The following is a 27,931-nucleotide window of genomic DNA, read 5'->3' on the forward strand; positions in this document are numbered from 1 at the left end:
ATGCTCCTCCTGGAGTCTGAATAAAGATTCTCTTACTGGTAGGAACCTCCTGGTTACACCAGCCCACGGGATTATTGTGTCCTTCCGTCCGTCGTGCATCCAAAAATGGGAGGGGTGGGGCTGGGTGGAGAGGGGCTGGGTGAGGGGAGGGGCTGGGTGGGGAGAGTGGGGCTGGGTGGGGAGGGGCTGGGTGGGGAGGGGCTGGTCACCCCGTGATGCCCTTATAAAACTCAACGTTTCACCTACTCACGCCGGCTTGTGCCCGCCCTCACAGTCGGCCATATTTACGGAATACACCACGCCGCCGTTGACCCTGCAGGCCATTGACCGAGCAACCCGACGTTCCTACCAGCTCCCTCCGCAGGAATGTGTTCTTAGCTCGGTGAAGTGGCTTGTCGTCGTGTGACGTCATGTTACCAGGCACGCCCGAGCGCGGCCCGCCCAACCGCTAAGATGACGTCACGATCAAAGACGTCATCTTGCCGTTATGCGTCACCCCGCCCCCACCCCCAGGGCAGGAACTCCAGTGACGTCACCACCCCAACCCCCCCCCCCCCAACTTTTGCCCCTCCCCCAACACCCCCCCCCTTTCCCCACCGCGTGTTTAGATTCCCCAGCGCGGATAAGCGACACCCCCGCCAACCGATTGGCCCACCCCCCCCCACATGTCACGAGGCGCGCGCCTCGTCCAATGAGCGCAGAGCCGAGTCGCGGATCCGAGCTAATTTTTCAAATCCCGCGCCGCTGCCGCCGCCATTGTAGCGTCCCGCGTCTCCTCCACCTCCTCATCGCCTCCTCCTCCTCCTCAACCTCCTCCTCTTCCCAGCGCCAGGTGACTCCTCCCGCTCCCCTTCGTGGCACGCTCGCGGTCCCACCACGACCACAACCGCCGGTGCTGCACGGTCACCCTCCCCCCCCCCCATCCCACCACCAACCGGGGCACGGGTTGGGAGGGTGGGGGGGCAGAGGCGCCTCGAAACCCGCGAGGAATCTAGGCGAGCCCGAGGCCCCGCTGCGAGGGGAGGCCGCATCGGGTTCGGGACGAGTGTGAGGGGGGGGGAGTCGCTCGGCGCTTGCTCCGGGTTGGTGTGCGGGGTTGGCGGAGTCGCTTGCCGCGTGCCTGGCAACTCGGCTCGGCGCTGCGGCAACTCTGCTAGCCCCCGTTTGTGTTGCGAGGAGTGCGGAGTGTGTGTGAGGGGGGAGCGGTGGGTGTAGTGGTTAGCGCTACGCTGCGCTACGAACCCGGCGACCCGAGTTCGATTCCCCGCTCACGGCCACCAACACCACCGCTGACGATGATCCGAACCGCTACCCGAGCTCTCCCCTAGGTCGCCTCAGCCTCAAATGTAGTGCCCGGTGCGGTGTTGTCGTAGACATCGCCGCCGGGGAGACCAAAAGGCGGCCGGGCGTGTTGCTGGTCACCCACCCCCTCGTGTGCCCGGCCTTAATAGGCGCTCGCTAACACCACTTGCCCCAACTGTCTGTGCAGGCTACACGGGGGATCTTTGTCTTTGCCAAGTTCGCGACGCGTGGCTTCGGGCAGGAATCCCCCGCGTGGCGAGCGCGGAGTGCTGCGCTCGTCAGTCACGTCCGAGTCTATGGTGCAGTGTTGAGTCTATGGGCAGTGTTGAGTCTATGGTGCAGTGTTGAGTCTATGGGCAGTGTTGAGTCTATGGGCAGTGTTGAGTCTATGGGCAGTGTTGAGTCTATGGTGCAGTGTTGAGTCTATGGTGCAGTGTTGAGTCTATGGTGCAGTGTTGAGTCTATGGGCAGTGTTGAGTCTATGGGCAGTGTTGAGTCTATGGGCAGTGTTGAGTCTATGGTGCAGTGTTGAGTCTATGGTGCAGTGTTGAGTCTATGGGCAGTGTTGAGTCTATGGTGCAGTGTTGAGTCTATGGTGCAGTGTTGAGTCTATGGTGCAGTGTTGAGTCTATGGGCAGTGTTGAGTCTATGGGCAGTGTTGAGTCTATGGGCAGTGTTGAGTCTATGGTGCAGTGTTGAGTCTATGGTGCAGTGTTGAGTCTATGGTGCAGTGTTGAGTCTATGGGTAGTGGTGAGTCTATGGGCAGTGTTGAGTCTATGGGCAGTGTTGAGTCTATGGGTAGTGCTGAGTCTATGGGCAGTGTTGAGTCTATGGGTAGTGTTGAGTCTATGGGTAGTGTTGAGTCTATGGGTAGTGCTGAGTCTATGGGCAGTGTTGAGTCTATGGGCAGTGTTGAGTCTATGGTGCAGTGTTGAGTCTATGGGTAGTGTTGAGTCTATGGTGCAGTGTTGAGTCTATGGTGCAGTGTTGAGTCTATGGTGCAGTGCTGAGTCTATGGTGCAGTGTTGAGTCTATGGGCAGTGTTGAGTCTATGGGTAGTGCTGAGTCTATGGGCAGCGTTGAGTCTATGGGTAGTGTTGAGTCTATGGGTAGTGCTAAGTCTATGGGCAGTGTTGAGTCTATGGGCAATGTTGAGTTTATGGGCAGTGATGAGTCTATGGGCAGTGTTGAGTCTATGGGCAGTGTTGAGTCTATGGGTAGTGCTGAGTCTATGGTGCAGTGCTGAGTCTATGGTGCAGTGCTGAGTCTATGGTGCAGTGCTGAGTCTATGGTGCAGTGTTGAGTCTATGGTGCAGTGTTGAGTCTATGGGCAGTGTTGAGTCTATGGGTAGTGCTGAGTCTATGGTGCAGTGCTGAGTCTATGGTGCAGTGCTGAGTCTATGGTGCAGTGCTGAGTCTATGGGTAGTGCTGAGTCTATGGGTAGTGTTGAGTCTATGGGCAGTGTTGAGTCTATGGGTAGTGCTGAGTCTATGGGTAGTGTTGAGTCTATGGGCAGTGTTGAGTCTATGGGCAGTGTTTAGTCTATGGTGCAGTGCTGAGTCTATGGGCAGTGTTGAGTCTATGGGCAGTGTTTAGTCTATGGGCAGTGCTGAGTCTATGGTGCAGTGTTGAGTCTATGGGCAGTGTTGAGTCTATGGTGCAGTGTTGAGTCTATGGTGCAGTGTTGAGTCTATGGTGCAGTATTGAGTCTATGGTGCAGTGCTGAGTCTATGGTGCAGTGTTGAGTCTATGGTGCAGTATTGAGTCTATGGTGCAGTGTTGAGTCTATGGTGCAGTGTTGAGTCTATGGTGCAGTGTTGAGTCTATGGTGCAGTGCTGAGTCTATGGTGCAGTGCTGAGTCTATGGTGCAGTGCTGAGTCCATGGTGCAGTGTTGAGTCTATGGTGCAGTGCTGAGTCTATGGGCAGTGATGAGTCTATTGGCAGTGTTGAGTCTATGGGCAGTGCTGAGTCTATGGGCAGGGTTGAGTCTATGGGCAGTGCTGAGTCTATGGGCAGTGCTGAGTCTATGGTACAGTGCTGAGTCTATGGGCAGTGTTGAGTCTATGGTGCAGTGCTGAGTCTATGGGCAGTGTTGAGTCTATTGTGCAGTGTTGAGTCTATGGTGCAGTGTTGAGTCTATGGGCAGTGTTGACTCTTTGGGCAGTGTTGGGTCTATGGGTAGTGTTCGGTCTATGGTGCAGTGTTGAGTCTATGGTGCAGTGTTGAGTCTATGGGCAGTGCTGAGTCTATGGTGCGGTGTTGAGTCTATGGGCAGTGCTGAGTCTATGGGCAGTGTTGAGTCTATGGTGCAGTGTTGAGTCTATGGGTAGTGTTGGGTCTATGGTGCAGTGTTGAGTCTATGGTGCAGTGCTGAGTCTATGGGCAGTGCTGAGTCTATGGTGCAGTATTGGGTCTATGGTGCAGTGTTGGGTCTATGGTGCAGTGTTGAGTCTATGGGCAGTGTTGAGTCTATGGGTAGTGTTGAGTCTATGGTGCAGTGCTGAGTCTATGGGTAGTGTTGAGTCTATGGGTAGTGTTGAGTCTATGGGCAGTGCTGAGTCTATGGGTAGTGTTGAGTCTATGGTGCAGTGTTGAGTCTATGGGTAGTGTTGAGTCTATGGGTAGTGTTGAGTCTATGGGTAGTGTTGAGTCTATGGGCAGTGTTGAGTCTATGGTGCAGTGTTGAGTCTATGGGTAATGTTGAGTCTGGTGCAGTGTTGAGTCTATGGGCAGTACTGAGTCTATGGGCAGCGGTGAGTCTATGGGGAGTGTTGTATGTATGTTGAACTTCTTTCGCACCGCACGTAACCCAACCGTGCTTATCGGAGGTGTGAAATATAAGTGCAAAATTGCTTGAGTACCTATAATTCGGTGCGGTATTCCACCCAGAAACATTTGTTTCAGCAACCCTATTTCTGCTGATGAGACCCAGACGGGGGAAACCGCTGCAAGAGAGAGTGGACTTCAAGCGAACGCCGCTGACGATGTGAATATTCATTTGCTGGTTGGCATCTGAACGGTTCTTTTCATCGCCATTTATTATTCGGAATACGGTGGGCACATTCGTTCATCGATTCAACTCAACCCTTACGCCCTCGATGCACACATTTTGTGTACGTGGTGGTAGTGAATTTTCAGTAACACATGGTGTATGCCACGTTAACTTTTGCGGTTATGCTAATGCACCTGAATGTCTTTGTGTAGAGACGGTAATGCAGCGGTCAGCGCGCCACGCCACGAACCCGGCTACCCAAGCTCAAATCCCGTTCACGGCCAACACCGGTGACAATTATTTGAATAGGTGCTGGACCTCCCCTCGGTCGACTTAGCCACAAAATGAGTACCCTGGTGCGGTGTGTAGTAAACATCGTCACTGGGGAGACAAAGGCGGCCAGGCGTGGTGCTGGCCACCCACCCCCTCGTGTGCCACATGCTACTCGCTGACAGCACTTGCCCCAGCAGTCTGTTAAGGGGACACGGGCGATCATTGTCTTTGTAGAGACAAAGACAAGAATTGTACAGCTTGGCCTGGTAGTGCACCTAGCCTGGCACAGGCGCGGTGGTGAAGTCTCTATTGTTGTTGTTGTTGTGGTAGAAACGGCAACCAGTCTCATTGTTTGGGGACCCCTCCAGAGAGACCATCTGTGCCACTTCTCTTCTTCCGTATGGCTGATGTAGATGAAGAGCCACAGCTACAATTTAACATTCTAAGCTAAACTATTAAACTCAACTATATTTTATTTATTTTACGAGGTAAGGCCCACTCTTTTTCAGACGCGACCTGGCCATGGGAAATGATAGCTCAACGAAGTTGCTTTTCATCATTAGGTGGAAATTTATATCTGTAGCCAAATCCTTTAAATGCGTGACGTCGATTCTAAATGTGGAGGGAAAAACCGGAGGACCCGGAGAAAAATCCAGATGATCGCGGGGGGAGAGAGAGAGAGAGAGACGCAAACTCCAAATATACAGCAGCAGGCGCCAGGGTCTGGATAGAACCCACGACCTGCATCCCAGGCGAGCGAGTTAACATCTCCTAGCCACCATGATTATGATGATGAGAGAGAGAGACACGCCAACTCCAAATATACAGCAGCAGCAGGCGTCGTCAGGGTCGGGATAGAACTCATGACCTCCTGCATACCAGGCGAGGGAGTTAACATCTCTTAGCCACCATGATGATGATGATGAGAGAGAGAGAGACACACGCCAACTCCAAATATACAGCAGCAGGCGTCGTCAGGGTCGAGATAGAACCCATGACCTGCATACCAGGCGAGGGAGTTAACATCTCCTAACCACCCAGACCCAGGACACCGATGGTCGATGTTCGGTCGCTGAGTTGATAGAAATTCGTCGCGATTTCTCACTCGGTACGAGTGGGCCGTGTGAAGGCTGCCGTCGATCACTCCTTTGTGCCACTGAACCTTAGACGGACGTCAGGATATGTAAACAATGCTGTGTGGCTGGTGTTCGAACTCGGATTATTGTTGGACTTTGTTCGGAGCCGTTTCGCTGTGCAGTAAAACTGGTGACGTTAACCGGGGGGGGGGGGGGTCATAATGGCCATGCCTGAGCCCGTGAGTCAGCCACCTGATTTTGAAGCCAACCCAAAAAAACTGTTATGGATGGCAGCTATGTTAGTGGTGATGGTGGTGGTAATGATGGTAGCTATGTGAGTGGTGATGGTGGTGGTAATGATGGTAGCTTTGTTAGTGGTGATGGTGGTGATGTATGTTAGTGGTGATGGTGGTGATGATGGTAGCTTTGTTAGTGATGATGGTGGTGATGATGGTAGCTATGTTAGTGGTGATGGTGGTGATGATGGTAGCTTTGTTAGTGGTGATGGTGGTGGTGATGGTAGCTTTGTTAGTGATGATGGTGGTGGTGATGGTAGTTATGTTAGTGGTGATTGTGGTGGTGATGATGGTAGCTTTGTTAGTGGTGATGGTGGTGGTGATGGTAGCTATGTGAGTGGAGTGTGTACGTTGAACTTCTTTTGCACTGTACTGTACGTAGCCACCCGTGCTAGTCCGTGGTGCAGGGGGAAGGACAACAGCCCATTCATGATCAGGCTGATCAGATGCTGAAAGACAAGTGGGGCAATGTTGAGTTGGGGCCAACCTTGGACTCTGACTCACAGCTCAATGATGAGTCTCCCCTGTCTAGATAAACGAGCAGTTGCCCACGGATCAGTGTCACGCTTCTTCGCTGTGTCTCCTGTCCATCCTGTGCGCTGGTCTTTTCCAAATATTCTGCGCAGGCCACCACCGCTCCTCTGGTGTTGGCATTGCCAGACCTTGAGGAGTGCATTGTGCGTGCTGCGGGGCAGCTCGGGAGATGGTCCACGTGGCTTGCTTCGCCTGACGAGTACACATCGGTTGGTTGCGCGGAAGCCATTTGGAATTAGAGCTAGAGGCGAGCTCCTCACCGCGGCCGATTGCTTGCCGGCTCCATCCCCATTCCATTTTGGCAGAGGGACATTTCTGGCAGATTCCGTTGATGCGTTGCGAGCGGTTACACATACGAAAAAATAAGCAGAGGTTTTACCCTTCATGGCAATAAAAGGAATCATGTCCTTGCATGGTTCCTTGCAACACCTGTTTTATTGCCACTAAGGGTAAAACGTATTCTTATTTTTAAATCCTTTATATTAAGTTCACTTGCTTGCTTGCTTGCGCGCTTACGACCGTGCAAATCTTTCGGTCGTTTTTTAACCCACTTCCCGTGATCCAATCGAGCTGACATTTTGCACACAGACTCGTTGTGCGTGACAATTTATTTTCGTGTAAATTTTTTTTTCCAGAATTTTACACTTTTTAGGAAAAAATAAATTATATTTAATTACCAATTGCTTAATGGTGGCAGGCAATCATCTGACCCATAGGTGGCAGCCATCTCAAGCCAGAGGACGAGAGGACTCTAGCCGCCACGCATATGAAGGATTTATAGTGAAAAACTTTGTTTTTACGGGTTAATTTTTCGTACTTTGATGCTGGCAAAAAAGGTCCCACGGTGGCGACACGGTGGCTACAAGAAGCTGTTTGTCGACGAGAGACCGACGGCGGTGGTGCTGGCTCATGGCCACGTAGCAGACGACGGATGTCTCCCTCCGTGGACTTGCCGCTGGTGGTGGTGGTGGTGATGGTGGTGGTGGTGGTGGTCACCCCGCTTGGTGCAGTGACGGCGGCGCCCGTAGTTGGTGGATCGCAACAATCTTGTGAAACTCCCTTCCCTCGCCGTGGGTTGTCCTGGTGCAATGCCCTGGCTCTCCAGGAGAATTCCTCTACTCATGAATGAGTTTGGTTCCAGAGGTCTGTGTCCATAAGTCATTGGTGGTGGTGGTGGTCACCCCGCTTGGTGCAGTGACGGCGGCGCCCGTAGTTGGTGGATCGCAACAATCTTGTGAAACTCCCTTCCCTCGCCGTGGGTTGTCCTGGTGCAATGCCCTGGCTCTCCAGGAGAATTCCTCTACTCATGAATGAGTTTGGTTCCAGAGGTCTGTGTCCATAAGTCATTTTGTTCGGAAGGCCAACTTTGCTCCTGTCGATTGCAAACGCGTTGTACGGCGTGTACACTAAACATGGGTAATGGTTTTAAAAGTTATATAATCTCCTGTCGATGCCACTGGATCTTGTTCTGCAGATGTAGATACCACTGGTCTTCACGTTCTGCAGATGTAGATGCCACTGATTCTTCACGTTCTGCAGATGTAGATACCACTGGTTCTTCACGTTCTGCAGATGTAGATGCCACTGGTCTTCACGTTCTGCAGATGTAGATGCCATAGATTCTTCACGTTCTGCAGATGTAGATACCACTGGTTCTTCACGTTCTGCAGATGTAGATACCACTGGTCTTCACGTTTTGCAGATGTAGATACCACTGGTTCTTCACGTTCTGCAGATGTAGATGCCACTGATTCTTCATGTTCTACAGATATAGATGCCACTGGTTCTTCACGTTCTGCAGATGTAGATGCCACCACCACCGTCTATTGCGCGGCGGTTGAACTTGCGACTCTCGGTTCGTACAGGCAACTGGACATACGGACCAGGTTTGTTCGTATCTGTGAATATTCGTGAGTCGAATGTTTGCAAGTTAGGGAGTCTGAATAGACCGGCGGTTCTTAACCTTTTACTGCAGCCTGCACTCCTTGGGTTCCCAATTGTAAAAAAAAAACATTTTACGGTGGTGATAAACATTTCGGGCATCGATGAAACAAAGTACGTTGTTACTTACTGCCCGTGCTTAATTTGACCTTCAAAAAAAATCCGGCCACGTCCCCGCGCCCCCGGAAAGGGCATCTCGCACCCCCAGTGGGTGCAGCGTGAAGCCGAGGCCGAGAAGATGCCCCACTGAAGTCGAGGATGCCTGCCACGCCACGTGGAGCGGTGGGATTGGCTCGCGCCAAGGTGATGTTGGTGGACGTCGCGAAAACCACAGGAGGTGTCATTGGCGTTGGGAGGCCTTCATTCAGCAGTGGATTGATCGTGGCTGATGACGATCATTTGGTGCCGTGGTGGCGAGATGTTAACTCCCTTCGCCTGGTCTACAGGAGGTCGTGGGTTCGATCCCGACCCTGACGCCTGCTGCTGTATATTTGGAGTTTACGTGTTTCTCTCTCTCATCATCATCTTTGTGGCTAGGAGAAGTTAACTACCTCGCCTGGTCTACAGGATGTCATGGGTTCGATCCCGACCCTGATGACGCCTGCTGCTGTATATTTGGAGTTTACGTGTTTCTCTCTCTCATCATCATCTTTGTGGCTAGGAGATGTTAACTACCTCGCCTGGTCTACAGGATTTCATGGGTTCGATCCCGACCCTGTTGACGCCTGCTGCTGTATATTTGGAGTTTACGTGTTTCTCTCTCTCATCATCATCTTTGTGGCTAGGAGATGTTAACTACCTCGCCTGGTCTACAGGATGTCATGGGTTCGATCCTGACCCTGATGACGCCTGCTGCTGTATATTTGGAGTTTACGTGTTTCTCTCTCTCATCATCATCTTTGTGGCTAGGAGAAGGTAACTACCTCGCCTGGTCTACAGGAGGACGTGGGTTCGATCCCGACCCTGATGACGCCTGCTGCTGTATATTTGGAGTTTGCGTGTCTCTCTCATCATCATCATCATGGTGGCTAGGAGATGTTAACTACCTCACCTGGTATATAGGAGGACGTGGATCCCAACCCTGACGCCTGTTGTATGTTTGGAGTTTGCGTCTCTCTCTCTCCCCGTGGTCGTGTGGTTTTTTTCCTGGTCCTCCGCTTTTTCCCTCCCCACATTTTATATCAACGTCACGCGTTTGTGGAGTATTTTGCTGCTGCCGTAAAGTTCCACGCGATGATGACGATGTTGGCGATGATGACGATGTTGGCGATGATGACGACGATGATGACGGTGATGATGACGATGATGACGATGATGACAATGATGACGATGACGACGACGATGACGGTGATGATGACGATGATGGCGATGAAGGCGATGATGACGATGATGACGATGGTGACGATGGTGACGACGGTGATGACGATGAAGACGATGATGACGATGATCAGCCACTTGGTTCAGCTGTCGTTTGTGTTGGCCAGGTCGCTACGTAGCAGCTCACTGGGGCCTTCTATCACCTTACTCAAATACAATAAATAAAGTAGTTTACCCAGGGAGGCCCCACTATGTGTCTCAAGACAACTTTGTAGCAGCAGCAGGAGCAGCAGCGCTGTTCTTCATTGGGATGTTTGTCCACGGATTCCATTTGCGACGAGTCGTTGGGATTGTTGTGTGTGGGGCGGGAGACGAGGCGACTCCACACGTCCTCCGGTAGTGCCAAGAGAGGCTCCACACGGATAGAGTCTCAAGTCCATTGCCGCACCACCGCCACCACCTCTTGCAGCACATGCCCGGTAGTACACCGAGTATCGCGAGATGTGTTCACGGTGTAGTCCGAATTGTGAGTAATTCAGTTTGTGTGAGAGAGAGAGAGACCACCATCATCATCATCAAGTCAGGCTCGTGTGGACAGCGCAGTGAGCCAGGCAGGGTCTGGGGAAGTGACCCAGGCAGGGCCTGGTGAAGTGAGTGGTGAAGTGAGTCAGGCAGGGTCTGGTGAAGTGAGTGGTGAAGTGAGTCAGGCAGGGTCTGGTGAAGTGAGCCAGGCAGCACAGCGATGGAGCCCAGAATGGGTGAAGGAAGTTGTCGGGTCGCTGTGATGATCCACACCCATTTCTAGCGGCACAGTGGGGGCTTGGCAGGGTATGAGAGGGTGGGTGTGTGAGAGTGTGTGGGTGGGTGTGTGAGTGTGTGAGTGTGGGTGTGTGAGAGTGTGTCAGAGTGTGGGTGTGTGAGGGTGTGTGAGAGTGTGAGGGTGTGTTGGTGGGGGTGTGAGAGTGTGAGGGTGTGTTGGTGGGGGTGTGAGAGTGTGAGTGTGTGTGGGTGTGTGAGAGTGTGTGGTTGTGGTTGTGTGTGAGAGTGTGGATGCGTGTGAATGTGTGTGAGTGTGGGTGTGAGAGTGTGTGAGGGTGTGATTGTGAGTGGGTGTGGGTGTGTGTGTGGGGGAGCGGTGGGTGTAGTGGTTAGCGCTACGCTGCGCTACGAACCCGGCGACCCGAGTTCGATTCCCGCTCACGGCCAACACCGCCAGTGACGATTATCTGAACCGGTCCTGGGCCTCCCCTAGGTTGACTCAGGCTCAAATGAGTACCTGGTGCGGTGTGTAAACATCGCCACTGGGGAGACAAAGGCGGCCGGGCGTGGTGCTGGCCACCCACCCCCTCGTGTGCCGTGCCGGCCTTCATAGGTGCTCGCTAACAGCACTTGCCCCAACAATCTGTTCAGGCTATACGGGGGATCTTTGTCTCATCGTGGGTGTGTGCGTGTCGTATGGAATGTCGTGGGGATGGGTCGTGTAGCGGGTAGCGCGCGGTTTCGCTTGCGGTCCTGGGCCTCCCCTAGGTCAACTCAGCCTCAAATGACAGGCGTGGTGCCGGCCACCCACCCACCTTCTCGTGTGCCACGGTAACAGCACTTTCCCCAACAGTCTGTTGAAGGCTACACGGGGGATCTTTGTCTTTGTGTATGTTAACGAGTGTTCTCAGTCAAGCTACAGAGGGGTGGGGGTGGTGGTGGCGGCAGGCACGAGAGGAGTATTCCTGTGTCAGCTTGCACCAGTCGCGCAGAGAGCCACAGACTCGCGCAGAGAGACCCACAGACTCGCGCAGAGACCCAGAGACTCGCATAGAGAGCCACAGACTCACGCAGAGAGCCACAGACTCGCATAGAGAGCCACAGACTCACGCAGAGAGACCCACACTCACATAGAGACCCACAGACTCGCGCAGAGAGACCCACAGACTCGCACAGAGAGACCCACAGACTCACGCAGAGAGACCCACAGACTCGCACAGAGAGAGCCACAGACTCACGCAGAGAGATCCACAGACTCGCACAGAGAGAGCCACAGACTCACGCAGAGAGACCCACACTCACATCGAGAGTCACAGACTCGCATAGAGAGCCACATATTCGCGCAGAGAGACCCACAGACTCGCACAGAGAGACCCACAGACTCACGCAGAGAGACCCACAGACTCGCACAGAGAGACCCACAGATTCGCGCAGAGAGACCCACAGATTCGCGCAGAGAGACCCACAGACTCACACACAGAGACCCACAAATTCGCGCAGAGAGACCCACAGACTCACACACAGACCCACAGACTCGCATAGAGACCCACAGACTCGCACAGAGACCCACAGACTCGTACAGAGACCCACAGACTCGCACAGAGACCCACAGACTCGCACAGAGAGACCCACAGACTCGCACAGAGAGACCCACAGACTCGCACAGAGAGACCCACAGACTCGCACAGAGAGACCCACAGACTCGCACAGAGAGACCCACAGACTCGCATAGAGACCTACCCGCTCATTCACCTAATAATCATTTACTGACCCATTCACCCACTCACCCACACACTCACTCACCCACTCACCCACACACTTCACCATCTCACTCACCCACTCACCACTGTTCATTATAAACCTCAGAACTCTTCCACTGGTGAGTCTCTATCTCTATTGGTCTCTATGGGTCTCTATGAGTCTCTATTGGTCTCTGTTGGACTCTATGGGTCTCTATGAGCCTCTATGAGTCTCTGTGTCTCTATGGGTCTCTGAATCTATATTGGTCTCTATGAGTCTCTATGTATCTCTATAGGTCTCTATGAATGGGCGAGTGAGCGAGTGAATGGTTGAGTGAGCGAGTGAATGGTTGAGTGGGCGAGTGAATGGTTGAGTGGGCGAGTGAATGGTTGAGCGAGCGAGTGAATGGTTGAGCGAGCGAGTGAATGGTTGAGCGAGCGAGTGAATGGTTGAGCGAGCGAGTGAATGGTTGAGCGAGCGAGTGAATGGTTGAGCGAGCGGGCGAGTGAATGGTTGAGAGAGCGGGCGAGTGAATGGTTGAGAGAGCGGGCGAGTGAATGGTTGAGAGAGCGGGCGAGTGAATGGTTGAGAGAGCGGGCGAGTGAATGGTTGAGAGAGCGGGCGAGTGAATGGTTGAGAGAGCGGGCGAGTGAATGGTTGAGAGAGCGGGCGAGTGAATGGTTGAGAGAGCGGGCGAGTGAATGGTTGAGAGAGCGGGCGAGTGAATGGTTGAGAGAGCGGGCGAGTGAATGGTTGAGAGAGCGGGCGAGTGAATGGTTGAGAGAGCGGGCGAGTGAATGGTTGAGAGAGCGGGCGAGTGAATGGTTGAGAGAGCGGGCGAGTGAATGGTTGAGAGAGCGGGCGAGTGAATGGTTGAGAGAGCGGGCGAGTGAATGGTTGAGAGAGCGAGCGAGTGAATGGTTGAGAGAGCGAGCGAGTGAATGGTTGAGAGAGCGAGCGAGTGAATGGTTGAGAGAGCGAGCGAGTGAATGGTTGAGAGAGCGAGCGAGTGAATGGTTGAGAGAGCGGGCGAGTGAATGGTTGAGAGAGCGAGCGAGTGAATGGTTGAGAGAGCGGGCGAGTGAATGGTTGAGAGAGCGGGCGAGTGAATGGTTGAGAGAGCGGGCGAGTGAATGGTTGAGAGAGCGGGCGAGTGAATGGTTGAGAGAGCGGGCGAGTGAATGGTTGAGAGAGTGGGCGAGTGGGCGAGTGAATGGTTGAGTGGGCGAGTGAATGGTTGAGTGGGCGAGTGGGCGAGTGAATGGTTGAGTGAGTGAGCGAGTTGACGGTGGGTCGCGGCCAGTGTCTTGGAGGAGGAGCAAATGCCACAGCGAGGAGGAGGAGCGACGCTGTGCGGTGTCCCGGGATGTGCGACGCTGTTTATTCCGCACTTGGAGCTGGGTGCTCGTGGTGGCATTCGAGGCACGCGGCGCCGTTACTGCCGCCCCCTCCGCCACCCCCGCAGGGCACCGCGGTGAAAGTGGCAACCGAACCGGTTTGAACGGCACCCACCGTGTCCGTCACCTCCCGCCCCTCCCCGGCACACTGTACGCACTGTACGCACTGTATGCACTGTACACACGCGGCGGGTCAGCCCAGTGGTGTCGGTGGTGCGGGTGGTGTCGGTGGTGCGGGTGGTGTCGGTGGTGCGGGTGGTGCAAAAAACAGCGACCGCCGCGTGGCCTTAACGCGGCGTGTGTACAAGAGGCGACGTCTGGGGAACGTTGTTGCGTGTGTGTGTCTGTCACTGTGTGTGTCACTGTGTGTATCACTGTGTGTGTGTCTGTCACTGTGTGTGTGTGTCTGTCACTGTGTGTGTCACTGTGTGTGTCACTGTGTGTGTGTCACTGTGTGTGTGTGTGTGTGTCTGTCACTGTGTGTGTCACTGTGTGTGTGTGTGTCACTGTGTGTGTGTCTGTCACTGTGTGTGTGTGTGTCTGTCACTGTGTGTGTCACTGTGTGTGTCACTGTGTGTGTGTGTGTCACTGTGTCTGTGTCTGTCACTGTGTGTGTGTGTGTGTCTGTCACTGTGTGTGTCACTGTGTGTGTCACTGTGTGTGTGTGTGTCACTGTGTGTGTGTGTGTCTGTCACTCGTGTGCCGTGCCGGCCTCCATAGGTGCTGCTCGCTGACAGCACTTGCCCCAACAGTCTGTTCAGGCTACACGGGGATATTTGTCTTTGTTTTGTCTGTCACGGTGCGAGTGCGCGTCGGCCTTCATCGCTGCTACTCGCAGGCAGCTAACAAGTTTGGGGGAATCTTTGTCTTTGTGCCTGTGTGTGACGCACGCACACACCCGTGCACCCACCCACGCACGCACACACACACACACCCGTGCACATACACACGCGCACGCACGTACACGCATGCACGCGCCCGCACACACACACACGTACACACACACACACGTACGAACGCACGTACGCACACGCCCCCGCGTGCCCCTGCAGGCGCGTGTGAAGGATGTCGGACAACGGGGAGGCGGAGGACAAGCCGCCGGCGCCGCCGATGCGCATGACGAGCACCATCCTGGGCAGCAAGGAGGCCCCGGCGCCGCACCACGGCTCCAAGCCGCTGCCCTCGGCGCCCCCCGACGAGAAGAAGTCCAAATCGCGCGTCCTCGGCTCCATCTTCGGGGACCGGCGTGAGTGGGGAGTGGGGCGGGGGAGGGTGTGTGACGCTGTGTGTGTGATGCTGTGTGTGTGACGCTGTGTGTGTGTGTGTGACGCTGTGTGTGTGTGACGCTGTGTGTGTGTGTGACGCTGTGTGTGTGTGTGTGACGCTGTGTGTGTGGGTGTGTGTGACGCTGTGTGTGTGTGTGTGACGCTGTGTGTGTGTGTGTGACGCTGTGTGTGTGTGTGTGACGCTGTGTGTGTGTGTGTAATGCTGTGTGTGACGCTGTGTGTGTGTGTGACGCTGTGTGTGGGTGTGACGCTGTGTGTGTGAAGCTGTGTGTGTGTGTGTGTGTGACGCTGTGTGTGTGTGTGTGACGCTGTGTGTGTGTGACGCTGTGTGTGTGTGACGCTGTGTGTGTGTGTGACGCTGTGTGTGTGGCACTGTGTGTGTCACTGTGTCTGTGACGCTGTGTGTGTGTGTGACACTGTGTGGGGAGCGGTAGTGTAGCGGTTAGCGCGCTGCGCTACGAACCTGGCGACCCGGGTTCGATTCCCGCTCACGGCCAACACCAGTGACGATTATCTAAACCGGTCCTGGGCCTCCCCTAGGTCGACTCAGCCTTAAATGAGTACCTGGTGCGGTGTGTAAACATCGCCACTGGGGAGACAAAGGCGGTCGGGCGTGGTGCTGGCCACCCACCCCCTCGTGTGCCGTTCCGGCCTTCATAGGTGCTCGCTAACAACACTTGCCCCTACAGTCTGTGAAGGCTATACGGGGGATCTTTATCTTTGTCTTTGTTGTGTGCGTAGCCAACAAGAAGAAGGAGAAGGAGCGCCCCGAGATTTCGCTGCCCTCCGACTTTGAGCACACGGTGCACGTCGGCTTTGATGCCGTCACGGGGGAGTTCACGGTAACCGCTCACCACCACCGCGCTCACCACCACCTCACCACCGCACTCACCACCACCACCGCACTCACCATCACCACACTCGCCACCACCGCACTCACCACCACCACGCTCACCACCACCACACTCCCCACCACCGCACTCACCACCACCACCGCACTCACCACCACCACACTCACCACCACCGCACTCACCACCACCGCACTCACCACCACCACGCTCACCACCACCTCACCACCGCCACGCTCTCCACCACCACACTCACCACCGCCACGCTCGCCATCACCGAACTCACCACCACCGCGATCACCACCACCGCTCTCACCCCCACCGCGCTCACCACCACCGAACTCACCACCACCACCGCACTCACCACCACCACGCTCACCACCACCACCGCACTCACCACCACCGCAATCACCACCACCACGCTCACCACCACCGCACTCACCACCACCACCGCACTCACCACCACCACGCTCACCACCACCACAACTCTCACCACCACCGCGCTCACCACCACCGCGCTCACCACCACCACGCTCACCACCACCACAACTCTCATCACCACCGCACTCACCACCATCACCGCGCTCACCACCACCACGCTCACCACCACCACAACTCTCACCACCACCGCGCTCACCACCACCACGCTCACCACCACCGCGCTCACCACCACCACAACTCTCACCACCACCATGCTCTACGTGCGCGTGTACACACATGCATGTACGCGTGCGTGCCTGCATGTGTACGCTCGTGCCTGTGCGTGCACGCCTGTGTAGTGACGTCCTATGTCACTACACCTGCATGTGGTGTGCGCGTGTCTGTGTCTGCCTGTACTGGCGTGTATGTCCGTGCCTGTACTCGTGCGTGCCTGTACATCTGTGTGCGCGTGTCCGTGCGTGCGTCTGTACGCGTGCGTGTCCGTGTGTGCGTCTGTACACGTGCATGTCCGTGTGTGCGTCTGTACGCGTGCGTGTCCGTGTGTGCGTCTGTACGCGTGCGTGTCCGTGCGTGCGCCTGTACACGTGCGTGTCCGTGTGTGCGTCTGTACACGTGCGTGTCCGTGCGTGCGCCTGTACACGTGCGTGTCCGCGTGTGCGTGCGTCTGTACACGTGCATGCGTCTGTACGCGTGCTTGCACGTGCATGCGTCTGTACACGTGCGTGTCCGTGCGTGCGTCTGTACACGTGCGTGTCCGTGCGTGCGTCTGTACGCGTGCGTGTCCGTGCGTGCGCCTGTACGCGTGCGTGTCCGTGCGTGCGTCTGCGGGGAGCAGGGGATGCCCGAGCAGTGGCTGCGCCTCCTGTCGACGTCCAACATCAGCAAGTCGGAGCAGAAGAAGAACCCGCAGGCCGTGCTGGACGTGCTCAAGTTCTACGACTCCAAGGAGAGCGTCAACCAGAAGTACATGAGCTTCACGCCCGTCCTGGGTGAGCGCCCCGTCGCCCCCCCCCCCCGCGGGCTTAGTGGTCGAGGCAAGGCTGGGAGTGTAGCGCCAATGACGCGGCGGGGGGCGGGTCTCGTGGCACGCGGAGGAGCGGAGTCTTGCTTCTTCACGTTTGAGAAGCGGCCGCCACCTTTGTTGTGTGCGTGTTGAGTGTCTCGAGTTGGTGGTCTAGGCAAGGCTGGGAGCGTTGTGGTGCTTGCGGTGGCAGTCCTGGTGGTGGTGGTTATAGTGGTGACAGTGGTGGTGGTGGTTATAGTGGTGACAGTGGTGGTGGTTATAGTGGTGACAGTGGTGGTGGTGGTTATAGTGGTGACAGTGGTGGTGGTTATAGTGGTGACAGTGGTGGTGGTGGTTATAGTGGTGACAGTGGTGGTGGTTATAGTGGTGACAGTGGTGGTGGTGGTGGTGGTGATAGTGGTGACACAAGCAGTGGTGGTTATAGTGGTGACAGTGGTGACAGTGGTGGTGGTGATTATAGTGGTGACAGTGGTGGTGGTTATAGTGGTGACAGTGGTGGTGGTTATAGTGGTGACATTGGTGGTGGTTATAGTGGTGACAGTGGTGGTGGTTATAGTGGTGACATTGGTGGTGGTTATAGTGGTGACAGTGGTGGTGGTTATAGTGGTGACATTGGTGGTGGTTATAGTGGTGACATTGGTGGTGGTTATAGTGGTGACATTGGTGGTGGTTATAGTGGTGACATTGGTGGTGGTTATAGTGGTGACATTGGTGGTGGTTATAGTGGTGACATTGGTGGTGGTTATAGTGGTGACATTGGTGGTGGTTATAGTGGTGACAGTGGTGGTGGTTATAGTGGTGACATTGGTGGTGGTTATAGTGGTGACAGTGGTGGTGGTTATAGTGGTGACATTGGTGGTGGTTATAGTGGTGACAGTGGTGGTGGTTATAGTGGTGACATTGGTGGTGGTTATAGTGGTGACATTGGTGGTGGTTATAGTGGTGACATTGGTGGTGGTTATAGTGGTGACAGTGGTGGTGGTTATAGTGGTGACATTGGTGGTGGTTATAGTGGTGACAGTGGTGGTGGTTATAGTGGTAGGAACCTCCTGGTTACAGCAGCCCACAGGGGATTATTGTGGGAGGGGTGGGGCTGGGTGGAGAGGGGAGGGGCTGGGTGGGAAGGGTGGGGTGGGGCTGGGTGGGGAGGGGCTGTGGATGGGTTGGGGAGGGTGGGGAGGGGCTGGGTGGGGAGGGGCTGGGTGGGGAGGGGCTGGGTGGGGAGGGGCTGGGTGGGTAGGGGCTGGGTGGGGAGGGGCTGGTCACCCCGTGGTGCCCTTATAAAACTCAACGTTTAACCTACTCACGCCGGCTTGTGCCCGCCATCACAGTTGGGCATATTTGCGGAATACACCACGTTGCCCTGGCCGTTGACCCTGCAGGCCATTGACCGAGCAACCCAACGTTCCTACCAGCTCCCTCCGCAGGAATGTGTTTGTGGTGACAGTGATGGTGGTGGTGGTTATAGTGGTGACACTAGCAGTGGTGGTTATAGTGGTGAAGGTGGTGGTGGTTATAGTGGTGACACTAGCAGTGGTGGTGGTTATAGTGGTGACAGTGGTGGTGGTGTTGGTTATCGTGGTGACAATGAGGAGCGGTGGTGCAGCGGTGAGCACTGTGCAGTGCTACGAACTCGGCAGACACCCGAGTTGGACTCCCGCTCACAGCCACCACCACCACCACCACGGATAGCGATGATCTGAACCGGTCCTGGGCCTCCCCTAGTTCGACTCAGCCTCAAACGAGTACCTGGTGTAGCGGCGAGAGTCTGTGAAGGATACACGGGGGGGGGGGGGGGGTCTTTGTCTTTGTGGCGGTGACGGTGGTTTGTAAGAACGTTCGGACGCGTCGATGACATTCGGTTTTTCGTTTTTATTTCGCAGAGAAAGTTGAAGCTTACACAGGAACCGCACAGGTGAGAGGGGCTCGTACCATCATCGGCGAGAAATCATCATCAGCAGCAGCTGCTACAGCTATAAAATCATCATCAGCAGCTGCTACAGCTATAAAATCATCATCATCAGCTGCTGCTACAGCTCTAAAATAATCATCATCATCAGCTGCTGCTACAGCTCTAAATCATCATCAGCAGCAACTGCTACAGCTATAAAATCATCATCATCATCAGCAGCTGCTACAGCTCTAAAATCATCATCATCAGCAGCTGCTACAGCTATAAAATCATCATCATCAGCTGCTGCTACAGCTCTAAAATCATCATCATCAGCTGCTGCTACAGCTCTAAAATCATCATCATCAGCAGCAGCTGCTACAGCTCTAAAATCATCATCATCATCATCAGCAGCTGCTACAGCTCTAAAATCATCATCATCAGCAGCTGCTACAGCTATAAAATCATCATCATCAGCTGCTGCTACAGCTCTAAAATCATCATCATCAGCAGCAGCTGCTACAGCTCTAAAATCATCATCATCAGCAGCTGCTACAGCTCTAAAATCATCATCATCATCAGCAGCTGCTACAGCTCTAAAAGCATCATCATCAGCAGCAGCTGCTACAGCTCTAAAATCATCATCATCAGCTGCTGCTACAGCTCTAAAATCATCATCATCAGCAGCAGCTGCTACAGCTCTAAAATCATCATCATCATCAGCAGCTGCTACAGCTCTAAAATCATCATCAGCAGCTGCTACAGCTATAAAATCATTATCATCAGCTGCTGCTACAGCTCTAAAATCATCATCATCAGCAGCAGCTGCTACAGCTCTAAAATCATCATCATCAGCAGCAGCTGCTACAGCTCTAAAATCATCATCAGCAGCAGCTGCTACAGCTCTAAAATCATCATCATCAGCTGCTGCTACAGCTCTAAAATCATCATCATCAGCAGCAGCTGCTACAGCTCTAAAATCATCATCATCAGCAGCAGCTGCTACAGCTCTAAAATCATCATCAGCAGCTGCTACAGCTATAAAATCATCATCATCAGCAGCAGCTGCTACAGCTCTAAAATCATCATCATCATCAGTTGCTGCTACAGCTCTAAAATCATCATCATCAGCAGCAGCTGCTACAGCTCTAAAATCATCATCATCATCAGCAGCTGCTACAGCTCTAAAATCATCATCAGCAGCTGCTACAGCTATAAAATCATCATCATCAGCTGCTGCTACAGCTCTAAAATCATCATCATCAGCAGCAGCTGCTACAGCTCTAAAATCATCATCATCAGCAGCAGCTGCTACAGCTCTAAAATCATCATCAGCAGCAGCGTCATCACCATCATCATCAGCAGCGGCAGCATTACAACCGCCACGATGCTACCCGCATCGCGTATGAACATCCATCCGTTGGCTGTAAACGTCTTGATACGTCGAGGCCTGCAGAGCTTGGGCGATTGCAAGTAGCGCCGGCTCACCAGCGACCAGCGCTGTCGGTCCGTGGGTTCTGGGCGTTTGTGAGAAGGCGAGGGGTGGCTAGTACCGACGGGGACGACGATCCGTGTCGTCGTCATCGTCGTCATCGTCGTCATCGTCGTCGTCATCAGCAAGATGGTCATTCCTGTGGCTCCCGCGTGCACGCAACGGCTCTCTCTGTGCGGCGAGCGCCGGATCGTGGCGGCGAGCGCTACGCCGCCCTGCAAACCTGGCCACGACCCGAGTTCGATTCCCGCTCACGGCCACCACCACCACCACCACCACCACACGGGTGCGATGGCGATTATCTGAACCGGTCCTGGGCCTCCCCTAGGTCGACTCGGCCTGAACGAGTAGCTCTGCGCGACGTGTAGCAAACGTCGTCACTGCGGAGAGAGCGAAAAACAAAGTTGGCCGCCCCCCCGCCCCGTGTGCAGTGATGGCGTTCGTAGGCGCTGCTCGCTTAAAGGCACTTGCCCCAGCAGTCTGTCGAGGCTACACGGGGAACCTTTGCCTTTGTGCAGGTGACGAAGGTGGACGTGGGGTGTGCGGAGGCCGAAGAGGATGACGATGACGACGACGCCTCGCCGCCTCCGATCGTCGCTCCGAGACCAGAGCACACCAAGTCGGTACGTCTCGCTCACAAACACACCACAACCACCGCCACCAAGCGCCTGTGCCAGGCTAGGTGCACGTTGAGGCCACGTGAAGGTCATGGGACAGACCCGGGTGCCATGGATTGGCAGATGAGTGGCCGACGCACCACCTGTGCCCCCCCAATGTGTCAACCCATAGAGACACACCCATACCAATACTCGCCATTTGCCACTAAGTGACGGTGACATCACCACGGCACCTGTGCCAGGCCAGATGCACTTTGCGGCTACGTGAAGTGTCGACGCCTCGCTGACAGCAGGTCACGGGACAGACCCAGGTGCCATGGGTTGGCTGACTGAGATGACCGGTAGATGCACCACCAGCTGTACCCCCCACTGTGCCAACTTGCTTCGTTTATCTGCCCGGCGCCTCCGCTCGTTGTTGTGAGCGTCGCTCCTCCGCCCTCTGCTGTTGCTGGAAGGCGACTGCCTCCAGCTGCCCAGTAGTAGCAGCAGCAGCAGCAGCGTCCTTCACGAGCCTCCTCCTCACACCAACACCAACGCCCCGCGCCATTCGCCACCGAGTGACGGTGACGTCGCCACGGCGCCTGTGCCAGGCCAGGTGCACTTTGAGGCCATCGAAGCCTTTCGGGCCCCGGGTGCCGTACGGGCTGGCCGCCGTGCCAGGCTACTACGTGCAGGAGGAGGAGGGGGTCACGGGACTAACCCAGGTGCCGCGGGTTGACCGACCGAGACGCGGACGCGGTCACGGGGCGCAGGAGACGGCGGTGCAGGGGGGGAGGGGGCGGGGGGGTAGAGTGTTTCTCCCCTTCGCTCGTGGGGGTCTCCCCCACGGTTGCTCGGGTTGACACCCCGCACGCCATGACGGCTGCTCCACGCCATGACGGCTGCTCCACGCCATGACGGCTCCACGCCATGACGGCTCCACGCCATGACGGCTGCTCCACGCCATGACGGCTCCACGCCATGACGGCTCCACGCCATGACGGCTGCTCCATGCCATGACGGCTCCACGCCATGACGGCTGCTCCACGCCATGACGGCTCCACGCCATGACGGCTCCACGCCATGACGGCTGCTCCACGCCATGACGGCTCCACGCCATGACGGCTCCACGCCATGACGGCTGCTCCACGCCAATGACGGCTCCACGCCAATGACGGCTCCACGCCATGACGGCTCCACGCCATGACGGCTCCACGCCATGACGGCTCCACGCCATGACGGCTGCTCCACGCCATGACGGCTCCACGCCATGACGGCTCCACGCCAATGACGGCTCCACGCCATGACGGCTGCTCCACGCCATGACGGCTGCTCCACGCCAATGACGGCTGCTCCACGCCATGACGGCTCCACGCCATGACGGCTCCACGCCAATGACGGCTCCACGCCATGACGGCTGCTCCACGCCATGACGGCTGCTCCACGCCATGACGGCTGCTCCACGCCATGACGGCTCCACGCCAAGACGGCTGCTCCACGCCAATGACGGCTCCACGCCAATGACGGCTCCACGCCATGACGGCTGCTCCACGCCATGACGGCTGCTCCACGCCAATGACGGCTCCACGCCATGACGGCTCCACGCCATGACGGCTCCACGCCAATGACGGCTCCACGCCATGACGGCTCCACGCCATGACGGCTCCACGCCAGTGACGGCTCCACGCCATGACGGCTGCTCCACGCCATGACGGCTGCTCCACGCCAATGACGGCTCCACGCCATGACGGCTGCTCCACGCCATGACGGCTCCACGCCAATGACGGCTCCACGCCATGACGGCTGCTCCACGCCATGACGGCTCCACGCCATGACGGCTCCACGCCAATGACGGCTCCACGCCATGACGGCTGCTCCACGCCATGACGGCTGCTCCACGCCAATGACGGCTGCTCCACGCCAATGACGGCTGCTCCACGCCATGACGGCTCCACGCCAATGACGGCTCCACGCCATGACGGCTGCTCCACGCCATGACGGCTGCTCCACGCCATGACGGCTGCTCCACGCCATGATGACGGCTGCGTGCAGATGTACACGCGCTCCGTCATCGAGCCCCTGCGGCCACCCCAGCCGGCCAAGGACGGCGTCGGCGTCGGAGGGGGGGCCCCGTCCCCGGGGGGCCCCCCACCCCACCACGGCGGGGAGGCCGGCTCAGGTGGGACCCCCCACAAGGGGACCCCCGACAAGCCGGGGCCCGACGGCGGCGTCGCGGGCGACAAGAGCAAGAAGAAGGCCAAGATGTCGGACGACGAGATCCTTGAGAAGCTTCGTACGGCACCACCACCACCACCACCACGCACAGCACAACCACCACCACGCACAGCACAACCACCACCACCACGCACGCTACACCACCACCACCGCCACGCACCACCACCACACTACACCACCACCACCACCACGCACGCTACACCACCACCACGCACGGCACCACCACCACCGCCACGCACCACCACCACCACCGCACCACCACCACACTACACCACCACCACCACGCACGGCACCACCACCACGCTACACCATGCTCCACCACCACCACCATGCTTGCACCACTACTACCATCACGCACGGCATCACCACCACGCACAGGACCACGCTCCACCACCACCACCACCACGCTGCACCACCACCACCACGCTGCACCACTACTACCACCACGCACAGCACCACGCTCCACCACCACCACCACGCTGCACCACCACCACCACGCTGCACCACTACTACCACCACGCACGGCATCACCACCACGCACAGCACCACGCTGCACCACCACCACCATGCTGCACCACCACCACGCACAGCACCACACACCGCACCACCACCACCGCTCACGGCCAACACCGGTGACGATTATTTGAACCGGTCCTGGGCCTCCCCTGAGTCGACTCAGCCTCAAATGAGTACCTGGTGCGGTGTGTAAACATCTCCACTGGGGAGACAAAGGCGGCCGAGCGTGGTGCTGGCCACCCACCTTCTCATGCGCTGCGCCAACCTTCATAGGCGCTCGCTAACAGCACTTGTCCCAACAGTCTGTTAAGTCTTTACGGGGTGTCTTTGTGTGTACGTGTGGTGTGTGCGTGGTTTGCGTGTGGTGTGTATGTGGTCTGTGTGTGTCGTGTGCTGTTTGATGTTTGTGTGTGCTGTGTGTGATGTGCCTGTGTGTTCGTGTGTGTGTTTCTGTATGCTGTGTGCGTGTGTGCTGTGTGTGTGTGTGATGTTTGTGTGCGATGTTTGTGTGCTGTGTGTGATGTTTGTGTGTGCTGCGTGCGTGTGTGCAGCGTGTGCATGTCTGTGTGCTGTGTGTGATGTCTGTGTGTGCTGTGTGCTGCATGTGCTGTGTGTGATGTTTGTGTGTCTGTGTGCTGCGTGTGATGTTTGTGTGTGTCTGTATGCTGTGTGTGCTGTGTGTGATGTTTGTGTGTCTGTGTGCTGCGTGTGATGTTTGTGTGTGTCTGTATGCTGTGTGTGCTGTGTGTGATGTTTGTGTGTCTGTGTGCTGCGTGTGATGTTTGTGTGTGTCTGTATGCTGTGTGTGCTGTGTGCTACGTGTGATGTTTGTGTGTGCTGCGTGCGTGTGTGTGATGTCTGTGTGTGCTGTGTGTGATGTCTCTGTGTGCTGCGTGCGTGTGCTGTGTGTTTGTGTGTGATGTGTGTGATGTTTGTGTGTGCTGTGTGCTGTGTGCTGTGTGTGATGTCTGTGTGTGATGCGTGCGTGTGCTGTGTGTTTGTGTGTGATGTGTGTGATGTTTGTGTGTGCTGTGTGCTGTGTGCTGTGTGTGATGTCTGTGTGTGCTGTGTGTCTGTGTGTGTGCACAGGCAGCATAGTGAGCGTCGGGGACCCCAAGAAGAAGTACGCACGGTTCGAGAAGATCGGACAGGGGTCAGTAAACAACCCCTACCACCCCCCATCCCCTACCACCCCCTATCCCCTCTACAATAGCCCCTACCCTCACTACCCCCTATCCCCTACCCCCGCTACCCCTATCCCCTTTTCCATAACCCCTACTTCTATACCGTGTACATTAGGCCCGGTTCTGGGCCTTCCCTAGGTTGACTCGGCCTGAAATGAGTACCGGGTGCAACGTGCATACAACAGGAATTGGGGAGACAAAGGTGGCCGGGTGTGGTGCTCACTCCCGCAACCCCCTGCTGCTGCTGCTGCTGTGTATTTGTAGTCTGCGTCTCTCTCTCTCCCTGTGGCCGCGTGGAGTTTGATCCGGGTCCTCCCGCATTTACATCCGACGTCACCACGCGTCTGGAGTGTTTGGCCACTGCTATGAACTTGCACGTGATGGTGGTGATGGTGATATCCGCCACGTTGTTGAGCTACGCAGCTGAGTGGGCCTGATCTGCCAAGATGGAACACCGCTGAATCGTTGTGCAGCTGCTCGCTAATAGCACTTGACCCCCAACCGTCCGTGTGAGCTGCACGGGGTATTTTGTTTTCTGTGTGCAGTGCATCAGGGACGGTCTACACAGCGTGTGACGTGTCTACGGGACAGGAGGTGAGACGAGACTTCTTAACCTGCTGCTCCTGTGTGTCCGTGTGTTCTGTGTGTGTGTCCGTGTATTCTGTGTGTGTGTATTCTGTGTGTGTCCGTGTGTTCTGTGTGTCTGTGTATTCTGTGGGTGTGTGTGTGTGTGTCTGTGTATTCTGTGTGCACAGTCTCGGTGTCCGTGTATGCTGTGTTTACGTGTGTTCTGTGTGCTGTATATTTGGAGTTTGCGATTTCTCTCTCCCCGTTGTCGCATGGAATTGTCCCCGGGTTCTCCGGTTCCCCCCCCCCCCCCCCCCCCCCCCCCACCGTATCTCCGCGTCTCCCCGTATCTCCCCGTATCTCCCCGTGTCTCTCCGTGTCTCTCCGTGTCTCCGCGTGTCTCCCCGTGTCTCCCCGTGTCTCCCCGTGTCTCCCCGTGTCGCCCCGTGTCTCACCGTGTCTCCCCGTGCGTCCCCGTGTCTCCCGGTGTTTCCGGGCGACATGTTTAAGAGTTATTTGGCCACTCCTATGAATTCCCACGTGGCGATGACGACGACGATAATCAGCCACTTCCTTGAGCTGGCACTTGCGGTGGCCTCGGTCGCTACTCGTGGGGCCTTGACATCCGGTAAAATCAAACCGGCGGTGGATCACCGATTATACGGTGACTTCGGGGGTGCTGGATTAAAAAAAACGCGGGATAATCACGAATCATCATAATTATTTAAAACAGCTTGCTTCTGCACATCCTCGTACGACACGTTTGTAGGCGTCGTGTGTGCGTCGTTAAGTGTTTTAAAATTGTTATATAGCTACAAATAAACATAAAAATAGACGAACACAAATATCTCTACTTGACTGTACCGTGCTTACCGCTCCAATCTCGAAGACTCCGCATCAATGGGGCGATGTATCCGCGTGCGTTTTTGTCCACTAAGTTGTGTGTAGTGTATCATGTAGTGTATGTGATATTTAACACTGAACTCAAGCGTAGCCATGCCCACACGGTGATGGGTGTTCACAGCCTTTGGGGAGGTTTTCGCCGGATCGGACCGGGACCGCAGCCGGATAACGTTGGAAGCTGCCCGGATATAATTGCGCGGTGCCGGGTAATCGATGACCCACTGTGGTTTTCTCGTAGTTTTCTATCTCCCGGTTCGTCACGGGGGAGGGGGGGGAGCGTGGGAGAATCGCCGCTGGCTCACGAGGTGGGGGGAGGGACCTTTTTATCTGCTTTGCCTTTTCCCGCTCCGCCAGGTGGCGATCAAGCAGATGAACCTGCAGCAGCAGCCCAAGAAGGAGCTGATCATCAACGAGATCCTGGTGATGCGCGCCAACAAGAACCCCAACGTCGTCAACTACCTGGACAGGTGAGCGGGAAAGGGAAAACAATAACTTCACAACTCTTCGGATTCCGGGTCTCCGCCATGGCTGGCCAATCGCAGGCGGCACTTGCATTGCGGTTGTCGTTGTTGTGCAGCAGTTGTTGTGGTTGTGGTGGTGGTGGTGGCATTGTGACTGGTACCGTGGTGGGTGAGGAGCCGTGGGTGTGGTGGGTGTGGTGGTTGTGGCGTTGAGCGACTGGCACCGTGGTTACCGTGGTGGTGGTGGTGGTGGCGGCGTTGTGAGCGACTGTCACCGCGGTTACCATGGTGGTTGTGGCGTTGAGCGACTGGCTCCGTGGTGGTTGTGGTGGTTGTGGTGGTTGTGGTGGTTGTGGTGGTTGTGGTGGTTGTGGTGGTTGTGGCTTTGTGAGCGACTGTCACGGTGGGTAACCCCCCAGCTACCTGGTGGGCGAGGAGCTGTGGGTGGTGATGGAGTACCTGGCGGGTGGCTCACTCACCGACGTCGTCACGGAGACGTGCATGGACGAGGGGCAGATCGCAGCCGTGTGTCGTGAGGTGACGCTTTCACCCCCACCCACCCACCCACACCGCCCACTCACTCACCCCCACCCACACCCACCCACACCCCCCCCACCCACACCCCCCACTCACACCCCCCCGACTCACCCACTCACCCACACCCACCCACACCCCCCCACTCACTCACCCCCACCCACCCACACCCACCCACACCCCCCCCACCCACACCCCCCCCACCCACTCACACCCCCCACCCACCCACCCACACCCACCCGCCCCACTCGCCCCCCTCACTCACTCACACCCCCCCACCCACACCCACTCGTCCCCCCCCACCCACACCCCCACTCACACC

At 56.1% G+C, this 27,931-nt stretch overlaps 1 protein-coding gene across 1 annotated transcript in view; it reads left to right on the top strand.

The window, feature by feature from the left end:
- The first annotated feature begins 715 nt into the window (after positions 1 to 715).
- The window catches only part of LOC144738647 (serine/threonine-protein kinase PAK 2-like), a 34,650-nt gene continuing 7,434 nt past the window's right edge, over positions 716 to 27,931 (top strand). The window contains exons 1-11 of the mRNA XM_078621644.1: positions 716 to 832; positions 14,684 to 14,877; positions 15,659 to 15,759; positions 17,042 to 17,195; positions 19,114 to 19,145; positions 21,132 to 21,236; positions 23,262 to 23,502; positions 25,050 to 25,113; positions 25,690 to 25,738; positions 26,969 to 27,081; positions 27,495 to 27,612. Coding sequence (XP_078477770.1) covers positions 14,697 to 14,877; positions 15,659 to 15,759; positions 17,042 to 17,195; positions 19,114 to 19,145; positions 21,132 to 21,236; positions 23,262 to 23,502; positions 25,050 to 25,113; positions 25,690 to 25,738; positions 26,969 to 27,081; positions 27,495 to 27,612 — 1,158 coding nt within the window. The 5' untranslated portion in view covers positions 716 to 832; positions 14,684 to 14,696. The remainder of the gene's footprint in view (positions 833 to 14,683; positions 14,878 to 15,658; positions 15,760 to 17,041; positions 17,196 to 19,113; positions 19,146 to 21,131; positions 21,237 to 23,261; positions 23,503 to 25,049; positions 25,114 to 25,689; positions 25,739 to 26,968; positions 27,082 to 27,494; positions 27,613 to 27,931) is intronic.

The sequence above is a fragment of the Lampetra planeri genome, unplaced genomic scaffold (assembly GCF_965212315.1).
Source record: "Lampetra planeri unplaced genomic scaffold, kcLamPlan1.2.h2 scaffold_111, whole genome shotgun sequence".
In the NCBI taxonomy this organism is placed as follows: domain Eukaryota; kingdom Metazoa; phylum Chordata; class Hyperoartia; order Petromyzontiformes; family Petromyzontidae; genus Lampetra; species Lampetra planeri.